This window comes from Phycomyces blakesleeanus (genome assembly GCF_001638985.1).
Source record: "Phycomyces blakesleeanus NRRL 1555(-) unplaced genomic scaffold PHYBLscaffold_6, whole genome shotgun sequence".
NCBI classification, from domain to species: domain Eukaryota; kingdom Fungi; phylum Mucoromycota; class Mucoromycetes; order Mucorales; family Phycomycetaceae; genus Phycomyces; species Phycomyces blakesleeanus.
This window is the reverse complement of record NW_017265139.1, coordinates 2,123,441-2,140,354: the sequence shown is the minus strand read 5'-3', so window position 1 is coordinate 2,140,354 and position 16,914 is coordinate 2,123,441. Positions and strand designations below refer to the sequence as shown.

The 16,914-nt window shown below is 35.4% G+C and overlaps 5 protein-coding genes across 5 annotated transcripts; 2 read left to right on the top strand and 3 right to left on the bottom strand.

Moving 5' to 3' along the window:
• Positions 1 to 299: 299 nt before the first annotated feature.
• Positions 300 to 3,901, bottom strand: PHYBLDRAFT_123632 (hypothetical protein). Its single transcript, XM_018428942.1, has 4 exons — positions 3,683 to 3,901; positions 3,403 to 3,618; positions 2,937 to 3,349; positions 300 to 2,841 (listed from the first exon to the last, which is right to left on the bottom strand). The coding sequence occupies exons 1-4, from the start codon at positions 3,862 to 3,864 to the stop codon at positions 596 to 598; spliced, it is 3,057 nt and encodes a 1,018-aa protein (XP_018294433.1). The 5' UTR covers positions 3,865 to 3,901; the 3' UTR covers positions 300 to 595.
• Positions 3,902 to 4,229: 328 nt separating this feature from the next.
• On the top strand, positions 4,230 to 4,673 carry PHYBLDRAFT_143365 (hypothetical protein; the record flags this gene model as incomplete). Its single annotated transcript, XM_018430971.1, has 2 exons — positions 4,230 to 4,385; positions 4,548 to 4,673. The coding sequence occupies 2 exons, from the start codon at positions 4,230 to 4,232 to the stop codon at positions 4,671 to 4,673; spliced, it is 282 nt and encodes a 93-aa protein (XP_018294432.1).
• Positions 4,674 to 5,069: 396 nt separating this feature from the next.
• PHYBLDRAFT_166362 (hypothetical protein) lies at positions 5,070 to 7,455 on the top strand (the record flags this gene model as incomplete). Its single annotated transcript, XM_018435408.1, has 5 exons — positions 5,070 to 5,254; positions 6,127 to 6,277; positions 6,537 to 6,637; positions 7,111 to 7,171; positions 7,330 to 7,455. 5 exons carry the CDS (start codon positions 5,070 to 5,072, stop codon positions 7,453 to 7,455), a joined length of 624 nt encoding a protein of 207 aa, XP_018294431.1.
• Positions 7,456 to 7,659: 204 nt separating this feature from the next.
• On the bottom strand, positions 7,660 to 8,919 carry PHYBLDRAFT_109737 (hypothetical protein; the record flags this gene model as incomplete). Its single annotated transcript, XM_018428132.1, has 5 exons — positions 7,660 to 7,959; positions 8,053 to 8,358; positions 8,443 to 8,570; positions 8,623 to 8,714; positions 8,792 to 8,919. The coding sequence occupies 5 exons, from the start codon at positions 8,917 to 8,919 to the stop codon at positions 7,660 to 7,662; spliced, it is 954 nt and encodes a 317-aa protein (XP_018294430.1).
• Positions 8,920 to 15,009: 6,090 nt separating this feature from the next.
• PHYBLDRAFT_186263 (hypothetical protein) lies at positions 15,010 to 16,638 on the bottom strand (the record flags this gene model as incomplete). Its single annotated transcript, XM_018439214.1, has 5 exons — positions 16,371 to 16,638; positions 16,140 to 16,190; positions 15,347 to 15,502; positions 15,221 to 15,233; positions 15,010 to 15,148 (listed from the first exon to the last, which is right to left on the bottom strand). The coding sequence occupies exons 1-5, from the start codon at positions 16,456 to 16,458 to the stop codon at positions 15,010 to 15,012; spliced, it is 447 nt and encodes a 148-aa protein (XP_018294429.1). The 5' UTR covers positions 16,459 to 16,638.
• Positions 16,639 to 16,914: the final 276 nt, after the last annotated feature.

Sequence of the window (16,914 nt, the reverse complement as noted above, 5' to 3'; positions counted from 1 at the left end):
TATATTCACACGGGCACACATTAAAGTTTACCTTTTTTTTCTAAAAAAAAATCTAAAAGAAATAAAGAAGGATCAATTGAAGGAGAAGGGGAGGGGTTTTCTGTACTTCTTGTCATTTTTAAGAAAAAAATATAAACGCTGATTGGCTGCATTTGAACTTAATTTTTTTTTCTTTCTTAAATTTATATATATAAATAAAGTTTAGATATATAAAATAAAATAAAAAGCTGACACAAATGCTATTTTTTTTTAAAAAAAAAAAAAAGAAAACAATGTATAGTATAAATTAATATTATTTTGATAACAATGAAAGACATAGTGCAAAAATTTTATTGATAGATATTGATGACAATGATATTTATTAGGCAAAAAAATGGAAAATAATAAAATCATTTTAAAAAGGGATAGATATAAAGAAATTATAAAAAATTATAAATGGCATGCAATTTTACAGATAGGTTGAAGAAGAGTTTGGAGGAAAAGAAACAAATTTTTTAAAAAAAAGACTCTTTTCTTGTTTCATTTGTTGTTGTTGTTGTTTTTGTGAGCTTTAGAGTACATCCTTTTTTGTATTTTCTGTGTTTGATATATGGATTTACTCGTCAGCGTAGTAGCCCTCGCGCATGAACTCAAAGAAGGCAAAGTTATCGGGGTGGGGACCGTACTTGTAGATGAACATGGAAGCAAGGTGGGCACCAAAGATAGCCTTGACGTAGTTTTCGGGAACACGCTCGAGGAGGGTATCGAGGCCAAGAGTGTCGAGGAGGAGCTTGGGGAAAGCTCTGTTCAAGACAGTCTCGCGGAGGGAAGCGTTATGCCAGAGACTGGTGGTCTGGAGCTGGTCGTTAAGCTGGACGATGGCGACAGAAAGATCGTCGGAGAGGATAGAGATTGGCACCTTGGACTTCTTGTGTTCGCGCCACAAAGCCTCAAACTCAGCAGCAGCATTGCGCTCAATGATGTTCTGGACTTCCTTAACATACTCCTCGTAGAAAGGAGGGGCAACACCATCCTTGACACACATATGCTCGGCAAACTCGGCATCGTTGAAAGCAAGAGCAGCCAAGACTTCGAGAGAAGATGATGTAACACCACCCTTGTTAGCCGAGGCATCCTTGAAGATCACAACACCAGCCTTCTCGAGGCGGAGACGGGCCTCCTGAGTGAAGAACAAGTTGGCACCTTCGACAATGTACTTGAAACGAAGGGTACCATCATCGGCGACCAAATGCTTGACATTGTTGAGATCAATGGATTCGGGACGACCACCACAGGGGACAAAGATGGTGGCAGTGGCCAAGGGGTTGACATGGAAAGTGTTACGGAACAAGAGACCATTCTCGACAATATCGCCATTGGGAAGAGTGACGTTTGTTTCATCGACCAAAACACGGAAACCTTCGCTTGACAAGAGGCTGATATCAAAGTTGTTGATCATCTTACGGGCTTCAGCCAAGCGAGTCAACTCCTCACGGTTGATACCATGGGGATCGTACAGTACACCAGAACCATCAACGACAGCCATAGTCTTATCCTTGGAGATCAAGATCTCATTGGAGCCAAGATCACCATCGGGGCCACCAGTCTGGAGCTTGGTGCAGTTTTCTTCCTCAAGACCGAACGAGCGGTAGATACCCAAAACGTACTGGTGGACAGAGCGAGTAGTCATACCGTACACATCGTGGGGAATACCACCAAGAGACTGGCTCTTGCCGGTGGTGAAAGCCTTCCAGAAGCTGGCAGTGCGCTTGCGGGCATGCTGGGAAGCCCAGTCCATGTATTCGGCAGTACCCTCATCAGGACCAAAGAAGAGAATCTCATTCTTACCAAGGCGATCGACCAAGGGCTCCTTGATACCAGGAGTGTGACCGATAATCAGGAGATCGAGGACAGAGTCAACATACTTTTCAAATGCAACAAGAGGAACATCCTGGGAGTCAATGTTCAACAGAATGGTACCCTTTGATCCACCTTCGGGGATATCCTTGTTCTTGCGGTGCTGGGTAGCAGCGAGAGCATAGTTCTCGTCAAACAATGTGCGCAAGTTGATGGAATAGGCCTCACGGTTACGCGAGCGGATAATACGGATACCACCACGAGCAACGTCCTGGAAACGCAAGTGGAAACCTCTGAACTCGGAACCAATAACCAAGAACATACCGTAGAGCTTGGAGGGGTACTCAATCTCGGGCAAGAAGCTGGGGTCGAGACGGAATGAGAGGGCAACCTTGGTAGACTGGTAGAAGTTGGTCTTGAGGACGTGCTTGTTGAAGGTCAAGAAGGCCTCGAAGACGAGCTGCTCGTGGGCGTTGGAGGTGACACTCTTGATCTTCTTAACCAACTGCTCCTCGGTCAAATTCTCGACGGTGGAAAGACGCTGGTAAGACATAGTGGGCTGAAGGGAGGCCTCGCGCTGGTTGACATAGTGGACCTTTGCGAAGTTGGCATACAACAGCTTGATAAGCTCGGGGTAGAGCTGGATGATATCGAGAATGTATTCACGGGTGAAGGTATCCTGACGGAGACGCTTCTTCATCTTGCCAAGAACTTCTTCGTGGACGGGGTTGGAGCGGTCGAGAATAGTGTTGAGGCTCATGAATTCTTTACCAAGACGGTTGAGGAAGTGTTGAGAGAAAATCCAGCCGACATAACCATAAACGGTCTCCTGGACAGAGAGTTGGTTTGTCTTGAAGAACTGCTGGAAAGGAGTCTTGGGCAAGCAGTAAAGGAGCGAGGTCTCCTTCATGACCTGGTGGATAGAGTGCTCAATGGGGGCAGCTTTTGAGTTGGGAAGAGGGTTGAGGTAGATACCCATGATGGTCACACCGTTGGAGAATTGCTCTATCAGACGATTCAATACATGTTAGACATTCTTGCCTCTTGTTTTGTTTACCCCTGAACTCTCTTTTAGACATAAAGCTCTTTTTTAGACTTACCGACATACTTGCGGACAGAATAGAGATTGTAGTAATGATAGAGATCAGACATAGCCGAGAAGAATCCCTGGGTGCTTCTCTGACGATAACCAATGATCAAACGGCGCTCACGACTACCCTGGACCTCACACATCTCAATGACGGGACCAGTGCGCTGGAGAACATTGCGCATAACACCCTCATAAACCTTCTTGGTGTGCTCAGTAGCCTTCTTGAGGAAAGCCTGGTCAGCAACCTGCTCGATATCGGTCTCTTGTTCGGTAGTAGGCTCAGGGTTGACAAACTGGCACTTGGTAACAAAGTAGGAGCGGATCTGGGAAGTCAAGTCCGATGAGACTGTAGCCGAGGAGCGATAAGACTCAACACGGTAGCTCTGGGTGGAAACGGATGTGTTGAGGTACTTCTCGTCGATGCTATTTTATAAAAGTTAGGAATTGGAGCCGGAGAGTTGTTTTGATTGACTTACGTTCTCTCACACTGGGGACCCTGGAGCTGGGAAACACCAGGCTGGGAAGAGTGGATATAGACAGAGGAGTCTTCGGATTCCTTCTCGAGGTTAATCTCGAGGGAGTTCTCGTGCTTGGTATAAGAGAGAATCTTGGCACCATAGAGGGCCATGATGTGGTTTGCAATTGTCTCGACGGGCTCGAGAGCAAAGTAGAAGTCATCGATACCAAGGTTGCTATCGTGGGCAAGAGAGATAAGGAATTTTGTGATTTATACGCGAAATATTCTAATGAACTTACTTGTAGAACCAAGACACCTCGTTCTCTACCAATTCCTTGGGAAGGAAACCAGTCTCATTGAGATGAGCACACACCTGGACCATCTGCTCAGATTTTCCAGCGAAAACGTTGGCGTTGTAACCACAGCCATCATCGACAGAGGAGTTGTCTGAGGCAAAGGGTGGCGCAAGGGTGGCCGTCATTTTTTAAAATGTGTAGAGAGTTAGAAAAAAAAAGAAGTGTGAGTTATATTTAGAGATGAAAGCTTTGAGTATTTATATGATCTCGGCTTTTAATAATTTTTTTTTGTTGTTGCATATGGACCAAGCAACCGTTAATCAGCCTTTTGTTCTGGCCAAAAAGGGTTCGCTAACACAGATGCAGCAATGGCCGAGTCACAGCCAGACTATATTTAGTGTCCAAAGACAAAATAATGAAATGAGACACAAATCGACGAATTTGATTGGTTTAGGCGTGAGAAAAAAAGAAATCCTAAAAAAAAAAAAAAAAAAATCAAGGGGTGGAGTCTAGGCTAGTTTTGAGCGGAGAGCGCGTAAAATGACGGCTAATGAAGCGCGTTGAGAATGAATATCACTCTTACTGGCCAAAGCTGCTCGTGCTTATGAAATGTTGGCCCATTCAGCGTCCAATCGTTATTCGAGAGGGATATGTTTCTACCTTATTCTATCTCCATTCCCTGGAGGGCTTCCGCGGGATAAAATTGGTACAATAGACGGATAATGAGTCAACCGTAAATTTTTATTAATGGTCAATAGGCCTCAATACGCAATTCTGTCCGAGATGCTCGAATATTTTGGTTATTAAGCGTATTACTAAATTCCATTATTTGATTTATTACAAATTATCATTCTTCTTCTTGTTTTAGTCAATAAGTATTTCCCGCTCTCCGGGTAAGTCTGGGGATGAAGCTAATGCTGTCATATTCTGGAGTATTTTAGGATCATCCACACCTCCCGCACCTGTTGGATCACAGACACGTAAAACATACTGAAATCCTTAAAGGTACAGGAGGATGTGGGGTAGCGGCGTTTCAGTTAATGCTCAGATTCTACTACACCTTCCCCACGTTATGGTTTCAAATAATAAAAAAATAAAATAAGAAAATGGAATAGAATAATTTGTCCCAAACCATACAATACACTATAAAAAAAAGGGCCCTTATTTCCCACGGCAACATCGTACACAAGCACACGCACACACACACTTGTACACACATATATACACACGTACACTTGAAGAGCAAGATAGAAAGATGTTGATCAAAAATTGTGCACATCGTTCAATAGAATCAATAGAAATCTTTCAAGGTAAAAATAATAATACTAATAGAGAGCGACCGGGTTTGTTACAAGGCCCGGGCTAGTCAAAAACAAGTTCACCAAAAAAAATGTATAGGAGTGTAGAATGTAAGTCAATTCTTTTTCATTTTAGATATTCCCATTGGATGGGAAGTATGACTCTTCAAACGCAAAATACACATCGGTTTGCTTTTCTTGAAGTTCCGGTTGTGTTTGTCCAAAGAGAAAGACAATGCCCTGTTGATAAAATATATGAAAGCATCAACATTCGAAAGTAACATAGTATATCTTCCGTTATCTCAAAGTGAACCGAACTACAGGGCAAAATAGTCGTTATCTGCCCAAAAGAAGTATATCTATAATTGCACAAATTCAATAGATCCTTATATCTCATTGAACGATTAGTTTCTGTACCTTTCTTTTATCTATTTCTACCAAACCTATTTTACAACAGTCTGTCATTATGCAAACAAGCACTTCTATTACTTTCACTACTTCTGCTACTCTATTGCCATGTTCCTGTTTTTCTGAGCTCTTGTAGTTTTTCTGAGTACATTGGACAGGGTGATTTCTATATATGTAGTCTCATTTAGGTTTATATCCACTAAAATCTAAGCCAGAACATCTCAAATACATGGGAGATGGGAGGGATCTGGGTAGATATTACACCACCCACCATTCTATCCAGAACGTGATTTTTTTATAAAAAGAAAATCCAATCAAGAATAGGGTTACCTCTTAACACATCCAGGTCTTCTTATTAGTTGTGTTGAGACCCATCAAATCATTCAATTCACTCTCCTTTTTTTGCTTTGCAAGAAATCAATGTAACCGGGATTATTATGATTTACTTACCATTTTTAAATAATAATAATAAAGGTCTGGAGTCGCAATTGTATACAATAGACTATTAGGACCAGGGTGTAAATAAAATTTAACTATATCCAACCACAGAACAAGCTTTTTTTAAAATTTATTTATTTATTTATTTATTGGTCTGTTCTGCTAAAACATTAACCTAATAGTAGACAACGCTTTTCTCTAAATGTTTCCATAACAACCAAAAGAATTGATAGTCTTTTTTTTTAAAAAAAAAAAGATAATTAAAGGTTATAATCCCTTTGTCTTTTGTGTTTCATCTTTTAGAGAAATCAGTATCAAGAAACCAATATCCAATAATGTCAAAGTATTCTTGAGGTTAATTGAAGAATGTCATGTCGAGAAAGACCATGATATTTTTAGAGCGTGGTGCCAGTTCTCTATATTAAAATATTATACACTGTCCCCATATTCTTCTGTACGATATTAAGGCCACTAATAGTTATATACGATAGAAATCTCGAATGTATTCTTTGTACCCCCCAAAAAAATGTAAATATGAGTCGACTTTATTTATTTACTTATTGTAGAAGCGATTATCCGATTTGATTTTTTTCTATATAAAAAAAAAGTTGCGCAGACCATCCCTACCAAGACATTGTCTATTGCATGGGCTCATTCGTCGAATAATGACGAAAACAAACTAATAAAACTCAACTTTACTTATAACTTTTTAGGGAATATCTGGATTATTTCTGACGCAATTCCGTACTGTATCTCGTGAGAAAAGCACGTCCACCCTGTCCATTGATTCAAGGGCTATATTCTTTTGTGTTTGGTGATAAAAAAGCCAAGACCCTCACCATGTCTTGAATACAAGAGTAAATCTTTGTAAATTTGTACTATCAGCCATTCAGATCTTTCTCTCTAGAAATTGATTGGCTCGAAAGATCAAATGGTAGTACGATATAATGGTTTTGTACATTTGTTTGTTAAATGTGGGTACGGTGCCACTATTACATCTTGGGTGGACAAGAGAACAAATGCAGACAATTTTGTACAATATAATTGTAAATTCCAACAGCAACAATGACAACAACAACAAAAAAGAGTTGTATAATTTCTGGATTTGGTAGGAGGAAATCTCAACATGACCCTCACAACCTTCAAGTAAATTAATAAAAAAAGTGAAATATTTACAATTTTCTTAAGCTCGGTATAAGCTCAAAAAATAATTGACTGCTCAAGAGAGTATGATGGTTGGGATTATTAACAACTTTTTAATAGACATAATGCTATAAAATAATATAGGGTAGATCATGAGAATGCTGAAGCAACTATGCAAATGCAATATTTCAAAACCTTTCTAATAGTAAGCTGCATTCAATACCAATATTTCTTATATATATATCTATATATTTATAATCAATTGTTTCTTACAAGTATTTACCTGACCATCTTCAAAATCGATTTTTTTTTCTTTGCATAAATTCTCCACAAATAAATAATTTTGCTTATTTTTGGAAGTAGACTAGTAATCTCGATCTGAAAACCACTGCAATAAACAGTTTTCTCACTACAAGTGCAATTATGCTCGTTATTCCATTCCTGGATAGATTTTTTTTCCTTGGCGCAGTTAAGCAAGCTTTAAATTAAACCATCCTGAGAAAAGGTCTTTATCAGACTTTGGCTCTTCCTTCTTCTTCTTTAAATTATTATGGATCTGGACAAAGCCAACTGCGCCTGCGCTTTATTTCTCTTAATTGTTCACAATATTTTTTTTTAGAAAAGATATGTATAAATGTATACTTGAATTCGTACATAAAACAAAAACAAACATGCACGTTTATCGTATTAGAGTTATAGTTTTCTGAATTTTCCTTGGAGCCAGACTCGGTACATCTTTAACTTTCGGCTTCGGTTCACAATCATACGTCGGTCTACTGCATTCTGCTCTACCTCAAACCGAGGTCCAGTTTCTTCGGAAGCCTTGGATGTAAACAGTCCAGCTACTTCTTCGGGTGTAAAAAAGTAAACTCGAGTTCCGTCTCCTCGGATATAAAAGTTTTCTTTCAATAAACGCTTTTCTTTGAAGCGCAGTTGAGCAAGATCGTGTCGACCATAATCACGAAACAGGACAAGTCCTCCTGGTTTCAGCATCTAGTATAAATAATACTTGTTTAAGTATCCGCATATGACTGGCGTGTATTTAAACTCGATAATCCTTATTTTCCTTATTATTCTTATCATTACCTTGTACATATTTGTAATAGCCTGTTCCCATTGTTCGGGTGTCAGTGCAGACAATACGAAGATCAGAACAATAATATCAAGCGATTCAGGCTGAATATGTTCAGGGATATCTGGACTAGCCAAATCCCACACAAAAGCAAGTGAACGAGAGGTGTCATAGCTAGGATTGTTCTGAACAACCTGGACAGCTGTGCTCGAAAAGTCAGCGGCATAGACAAACAAGTTTGGGTTCTTGCTTTCTTGGAGAAGGGGAAACATGGTATTTCCGGCACCACAGCCCACTTCAAAGACAGTTTTTTTTCCAGCCTACATTAAGTAAAATATAACATTTTCTTTTTTAAATATTTTGGATAACTCTCACACATACACACAAGTGGCTCATTAATTTACATCAGCGTCAGCAGTCAGAAAAAGTTCTGGGAACTCGAGTCTCAACCAGTTACGATCCTTGAAAAATCTGTTTTCATTTTTTTGATAGAAGTTGTTCCAATAGTGTGCTGGCTGCGCATAATATTGCTCTGTAAATAAGGGACGATAAGTGTATATTCTTTACGATAACGAATATATTACCTTGCTCCTCTTCAGGTACTGGGCTAGAAAGATGTTTCTGAATTCTTTCTTGAGCATATCTGTCCTGCTCCTCATCCCATTCAACATGATCCCTTTTTTTTGTAAATTGAATTGTATATAACCTTAGTCAAAATGATCAATATCAAACAGACTTTCACTTTTTTATTACCAAGCATTCTGACTGAACACAGCCTCTTCATCCTGTAAAAGTCTCGAGCCAAACTTTGCGGCAGAATCTGTTGCATCAGCGACATCAATAGCTGAAGAGCTAGTCTTCTTGTTTTGTGCGTCGGCCATAAGATTCTTTTACTTTGGAGATGCAAATGATGGTGCATTCAAGAATATGCAACTGTTTGAGATGGAAAAGCAGTCACGTGGCTTGACATGGTGTATATAAAGGATCCCAAAAGCAAAGTAAACTACACTTGGGACTCTTGTTAGATTTCTTTTTCTATATGAATTATCATAAAAGCGATAACTTGGCCACAGATCTGTGACAACTGGCAATAAGTGCCTTACTTGAAATAAGAGAAAAATACTTATATAATATCAGCTAACACCCACAAATCAGTGACATTAAGAGCACGACATTTCCAAGATGGAAGCCGACACTTTTTGTTAGTTATTTAGCGTACTACTTTAAGCTGTCATATCATATGTTATTACACACAAAGATATATAAATATATATTTTGGACAATGTATACTAGTAGTGTAAGGCTGTATTTATAAGAGTATATACCTAATATAATATTGTTTATGCTTAGCTGAAGCCATTGTCCTGACTTATATTAGAGAGGAAGTGAACTTTTAGTAATCATCCATTAAATTGTTACAAACCCACATGCTCTCTATTAATATAACTTTATTTGCACACATCTTTATTGTCGGATATTTAAAAGCAAAGTACAGTGGTGGAAATATCGATATTGTCATTTTTTAATTTATTGATATCTCCATGAATATTGGTATGCTGGTAGTCATACAAGCACTGATCAGCATAAATTAACTTTATAAATAACTTTACTTAATAGAATAAGGCACATAATGTTGATTTATTTTTAGGTGTATGTCCTGAGGGAACTTTGGGATCAAATATAGTCTTGTGGTGTAAATATCGAAAAATCTATTAGTAAATAGTTTTTTAGAGTGAAAAGATGAGGTGGTTTGATCAATATGTAAGCAATTGATATCAGACTACGTTTAAATGACGGGTCGTAGCATGCTACACCAAGTCAGCTATACTTGTAAGAGCACTTTACTTAACCAATTCAAACATATAGCTGGTTTATTGTATTTAATTTATCATTTCGGTCAAAACGATCCTTTCTTATTAAACTTTTACAATTCAGCGATAAATTCAATAATCTTTGTATTATAGATAGACTAAAGTACATTCCTGCAAAATATAATACACCGACATGCAAACAGCTTGGGAAGTTGGGGACTCGAAGAAAAGAATGACTATCAAGCGCGTAAAGCAAATAATCTTGATATAGTAATTCTCTCCGGAAGCTTTTTTTTAAAAAGTCTTCTTTTGAAGCTTTGCTATATACAATATTGCTCACTATTAATAACTATCGACAGCTTTTTAGTGTCATATATAAAAAAAATTAGATATTACTTGTAATAGTTAAAACTCTACTATATTTCTAAGAAATCGATCAGACATCGACTGTATGTATATATACTAAGTACATTCAAGAGGTTAACAATTTTTAAACGCGTGTACATTCTGTTTTTTACCCTAAAAACTATTACTTTCTATCATGAGTGGCTGTTAAAAGGATACGCGAATCAACATCGGATGTCAGGCTGAATGAGAAAAATAGAAAATTGATCTTTAATGCGCAATGTTCTGACAAACTCATTTCTGCAAGAGCATGATGAGAGTTATATATAAGCCTCTGAGCCATTTGCATGAATAGAATTGTAGTTTTTGATGGTAAATAAGGTTTCGCATCGTTGTCGCTCGTCTTTTTCTGTTTTTTGCGTCCTTTTTTGTTTACTTTATGCTTTTTTTTTATAGTTTTTAGCTCTAGTAGTCACATGCATATGAAAATAGTCACGCATTTTTTTCCCTTGGTTTTTTTTTGCAGGTGTATGCATCAGCGATGAAAGGATGCAAGAGATGTGTAAAGTAGATGGAAGACTCCATTTACTTTAGTCCTCTTCACTGAAAAGGAACTCGTGAAATTCAACTCCGTTAAAGTAGTTGAAGTGACGATTGACGTTCTTTCAAAAAAAAAGTATGTCAGGTACCACACTTGTCTGTAATATTTTTTGGAATAAGTTTGAGTTTGATTAAAAAGTAAAACATGACTGTGCTGTACTTTCAACGATATTTTATAGAGTTAAAAAGCTAAAGAGAAACGAGAGGCTCGTAACGGGTTTTAAAGAAATAAAGGTGTAGCTGTTTCTATCAGAGATGAGCTCTAACAATTTTAAGCAGAGAAAAAAAACATAGAGCTTTTATGGAACATTGAATAGAGAACTATGAATGGCACTAGCCAAATTGCCAGTACCAGTAACAGTAACAACAATAGTGATGATATGAAAATGTAGCTTTATGCTACAAGATAGACAGGCACCTGTATCTTCTTAATTTATATATATATATACATGATATACATATTATTCCAATATAATATCAAAGTTTAGGATGTATATAATATAAGTATATACATTAAAGACAGCTAATTAACCAGAAAAAATATGATTTCATCAATTCAAAGTTTACAATACATAATGATCCCTACAAACAAGTGGGAAACTTTGAGTGCTTAAACCTTTTTGGTTTTTATTTAAAAAATACCTACTTTTATTTTATACTGGTATCCCAATTACTAGTCCTATAAAGTCTATACTCTTTAATCCATCTTAAGCATTATCTACATTATCTACTCTAATCATACATGTCTTTAGTATTAATTATTTATAAATATTCCTTTGCCACAATATATATTTCAAGTATACCAACTTGATTATATTCACAAATCCCATTTACCCCCACATATCTGTCTATTATATGCACAAATCAAAATATCCTTGCAATAGTCAGCTACTATATTAAATTTATAAATTATATAGTGATTTTTTCTTCTCCCACCATTATCACTATATTAAACTTTGACTGTATAAGCTTTATGGTATATACTCCCACCTCTGTTTTATTTATTTATAATTCTGTATATATATGAATGTAAGATTTTACGCCAACCGAAGAAAGACATACACTCTGGTAGTATAGCAGAATAGAATCTTAGTAAAATAGCTGCGGATTTATCTCTGCTGATCAATAGTGCTTTAGACAATATCGATGGCATCAGCTACGTAAAGTAATGATCGTATATAGAAGCAAACATATTATAAATTATTTAAAAAAAACAATGTCAAACAAATTCAAAGAAAAATAATTGTCATAGATACTTGAATTAAGAAGAAAACAATTCTAGTTTCAACTTAATCTAAAACACACAGATTTTTGTCGAGGACTGTTTACAACTAGGTTTTGGCAAAAGCACTACTATTAAATGCTTAAATTATATTTCAAGCGTAATAAAGAGCTCTTAATGTAAATATTTGCGGGAAATACTATCTAAGTATTTGGCTCCAGCTCTTGTAAAACAATATACAGTAATCTGTACATCTAATAATAAAATAGGCATTTCTAAATATTTATAGGTAAGGTGATCAATGCACTTTTGTGAGACGGGATTAAAATAAACTAAACTAAACTTCCCCACAGAAAAAAAAATGACTGTAAGATGAGAAACAACGCACAGGCCATGCAGATCTTATTATAGAAATTTTATACTCTACTTTAAGCAAAGTATTTGCTTTATATAAGATCATGATTGCAGCAGTCATTATATAAGTACATAAAAGACTATATATATCTTAACAATCAAAGATCAATACAGTATGTATATATTACTGAGCTTATACTCGGTGTTAAAACTCAAAAATTGGCAATTTATCATCTAATTCACACGGTTGTGACAAGCTATTAGGTCTCCACGTTCCTGTATGTATTCGAGACAAATGATCATAATGCTAATGCAAGTTTGGGTCCACATTACTGGAGGTCTACTTTAAACCCTAGGATATTAACTATATTACATGTTAGATAGCGCTTGCTTTATGCACATTGTCATTTTTTGGCACTTCAATTGATGTTTGTGGACGTAGTATTATTCTACCAGATAGTTACATCATGATAGCGTGGTTAAATTTGTTATTAATACACGCTATCTGCCTATTTTACTCACATTGAGCATGAATTTATTATCTGTGACCCTTATAGTATTGTATTAAACTCAAAATTATTAGTGCTTATTACAAGTATGTACTTCTACCAGCATAAAACTACCTAAATATAGCGATTGTTTCTTTCTTTCTTTTAAAGTACGGCACGGATTTAAAGGAATAAATGGCTATTAGTACACACCAAGATGAAGCTTAAGTGAGGAGTTTCTTTCAATAAAAATACATGTGTATTTCTTTCTTTTACTTCCCACTTCCTATCTTGGTAAGCTTGATAGAGGAAGGAAAAATAAAATCTTGGTGAGATATTAGTTCCACAGAATAAAGCATAAACCACCTAAATGTCTCACAAAGAAATCGCAATTTAAACAGAGGTAATGGCCTGGGAGCAAGATATATTGCTCAAAAAAGTATGAGCATTTCAAAGAAGAATAACAATCCCGAAACTATATAGCTGGTTCAATAATTTGCTTGATGATTTTCTCTTTCTCATTCTTAAGATGGCTAATTAATATACTTGGCATTATCCAAAGCATCATTATTTTATTTATTTTTGTTCTTCAAGTTTGAGTTTATTCCTCTAATGACCAGTATACTTTGTTGCGGTTTACTCTCACACATCTAAACACAAGTAAAAAAAGAAAAACTTTTTAAAAAAAAACTTGTGCATAGTTCTTTGTTCTGTTTAAAATATATATAGCTATATAAATTGTTTTCTTTTCTTTTCTTAACCTTAAGCTTCAAATCTCGAGGATAAGAAAGCTATTACTGAATTGAATAAATGAAATGAAATGAAAGCTACTCTTACGATGAGCTATATTCTATTAAGAATGTTCTTAAACTTCCTGTACATCTTTAAGCACACACAAACAATAAATACAGATTTTTAAGAAAGGTTTAACCGAACCCTCTTCAAGATATATTTGAAAATTGAATCCGAAAAAGTAAACAGACCCTAGAATGGAATAAAAAAAAAGAGTGATAAAGCTCATATATACTTGTAGTTATGGATTTCTTTTAGTATTGATACTACTTTCTATAAATGGTGACTATATTCTTGTGAGCATTTTCTTGAGATTAAACTCAATGTATTGGTGGTATGACATCAATACATGGTGGCAAAATATTGGCAAGATACGGCCTACAAGATATTTTGTGTAAGAAATTAGAGAATATTTGTTATTTTAGTAAGATTCTTTTAAAATAATAATAATAAGAATTTTCGATACAAGAACATTGATCTATATTACCCTTGAACACAGCTGTATTGATATTGTAACAGGGTAAAAGTATATATTTCATGACCGAATTCTCAAGCCAGAAGAAATATACAATCCATTACATACATTTATACGCCACACAATTGTTCTACATAATTATCAAAATATGTTCGAGGCCTTATCATGTATATTTTAATATATTAATGGATTAAACCCCATAAGATGTTGGTTGCTCTCATGGGAAAGCAATGACCTTGACAGATCTAGTAAATAATTCTCATAGCTATCAAGTGACATATAATAATATCTTATTTTTAGTTTTACTGATATATGTACTGTTGTCATTCACTACCACAAGAAGCTAGATTTAGCTTGTAGACTCTCGAATACGAGGTAGTAATTTTTAACTCCATGTAAAGCAGAGCAACATTACTTTCAAGTATAAGCAGTGTATTTTCTCGAAGATATATATATATATTATTATTGGCCTATCGGTACAGAGCAAAAATTATGTATGATTAATTGCTAAATTCAAGTAATATTACGTCTTTTAGACAACGTTTAAACCCGTCAAAATTCAGTCCATAAATCTGAGATGATTCTAATTAAGCCATAGAACCTTCCGAGAAAAGAAAAGAAAAGAAAAGAAATAATCTTTGCAATGAAACAACTGGATCCTTGATCCCTAATCCTTAATCGATCAAAGTTCCAAAGTAAGGCATTAAAGGACTTAATTCCGACAAAAGTAATGCCACATGTAAGCATTTTTATTTCTCACATTAAAATAGTTGACAAGGAGACATGGGAGATAGAAATGAGATGTTTAATGATTTAGAGTTCAAATCGACCAGAAAGTACCCGGTTTTTTTTTATTTTATTTTCGTGAAAATTTTCATAATTACTCATCCAGCTTTAGCAAGAAGCTCACCAATACTTTGAAGCAAACTACTGATCTTTCCAAGAAGCAGAACAATGCTGCTCTTTACTAAAGGTCGGGTTTCTTTTTCTTTTTTAGGTTTCCAGTTTACAGAGAATGGCTTGCTATTTTAGTTCGTAAAGAAGCATATATAGTACACTTTGATTTTTAGATACTTTGTTATGTGTATCACTTACACAAACATTTTTCCTTTTTCGTGGTATTAAAGTTTATATGTGCCTCTGTTTGACCAAGTTAATAACCATTTATTCTGTTTGTATTTAGTGGCCGACATAGTGAACCACTACGCGGTTGTATTTTACCATTCAGCTCCTGGTAAATAAACCCAAGATACCAGCTATACACATTCGAGCAACCAAACATGGTAAATCCCAAACTGTAGAGTGAGGATAGCAATAATAACAAGAATAATAATAAGGAACTAGCATTAGCCATTGTATTTTTCAACATTCGATACACTAAAAAAAATATCACAGGTAGTTGAGTGGAATAAATTAAGCTATCATATTTTCTTTTAAAAAAATGAAAAGACAATTGGTACAGTTTAAATTTGCCCTATATTGTATAATTCAACCAAAACTCTTAATATTTATTAAGAATAGGTCGGTTGATACATATATAGCTATATATATCTAGTTATAAAATAGAACCTACTAGAATGTGCATGTTGTTTTTCTTTAAAAAATAATAATAGAGATAGGGATAACTAAATGACCATGAATCCTTAGAATATGTCAAATATACATATGTTATTTTATCGAGATATAGTAGAGAGATATGATAAAGCTGGTGTGTCTTATGGAGCTACAGAATACAATTATTCAGATGAAGCACTCTTCTTCTTTTAGTTGACAGAAAAAATTGTTAAAGCACCGCTTGAGATGTATATAGGCTGCACTAAACTAAGCTTCCATACAAAAAGGTTTTTCAACCGTAAAGAAAGCAATGTATATATATAGTGTACATATGCCTATACTACTCCCATTTGTAGATTTTTTTTTGATAAGGTTAACAATTATTGTATGGGTTTGTACAAGCCTGTTGGTCTTGTTATATATTTTTTTCGGTATATTTTTTTTTCTATGACTGAGTTACTCTCTCCAATTCGAATTAGAATATATGGCAAGGATTCACTCTCGGCGTAACCTAATGAGAATTATTTTTATAAGTTGAACGTTTCTCCATTTCTTTCAATCTTTTAGTTAAAGTCCATGTAACTAACTTCTTTAAAATTCTGGTGGATAAATTATTTCATTTTCTATTAAATGGTAGTTGCATGGTTACCTTTTTCCTATCTTGTGTGTGTTACTACGTATGGTTCTTTACTTTCTATTTTAGAAATAAGAATTAGACCATTGCTTAGTAACAGCTGTATACAATATCTCTGTAGACTATGTGGGAAATAAACCTTCATAGATAGTAAATAATGATTAGGAAAGCGTTGGACTACAAAATAATTATAGAAACTGTATCAGTAAAACGGATTCAATTTATCCAATATCTTGGTATTGTACTAATGAAATAACTGACAGCTTCTGGCACGAGTATACTGGCCAAATTTTAAGCTGATTTTATTGTATAGCCCGAAGTAAAGAAAAAAGCAGTGGTGTATTTCAAGTAACTATCTATTGTATACTAAGCGGAAATCTTTCCCTGAGAAAATCATGATGGAATTCCCAAGATAGATTTTTTTAATATTCCGCAGGGGTCAGTTTTTTTTTTATTTCTTGATACGAGACTTTTTAAACTTCTTGCTCAATACAACTCTTGTGAGTTGAGATATACACTCTCAAAGAGGCACTTTTCTAGCTTTACATTCGCATATTCGCTTGTATATATATATATATAAGGTTTGATACAAACGAACACT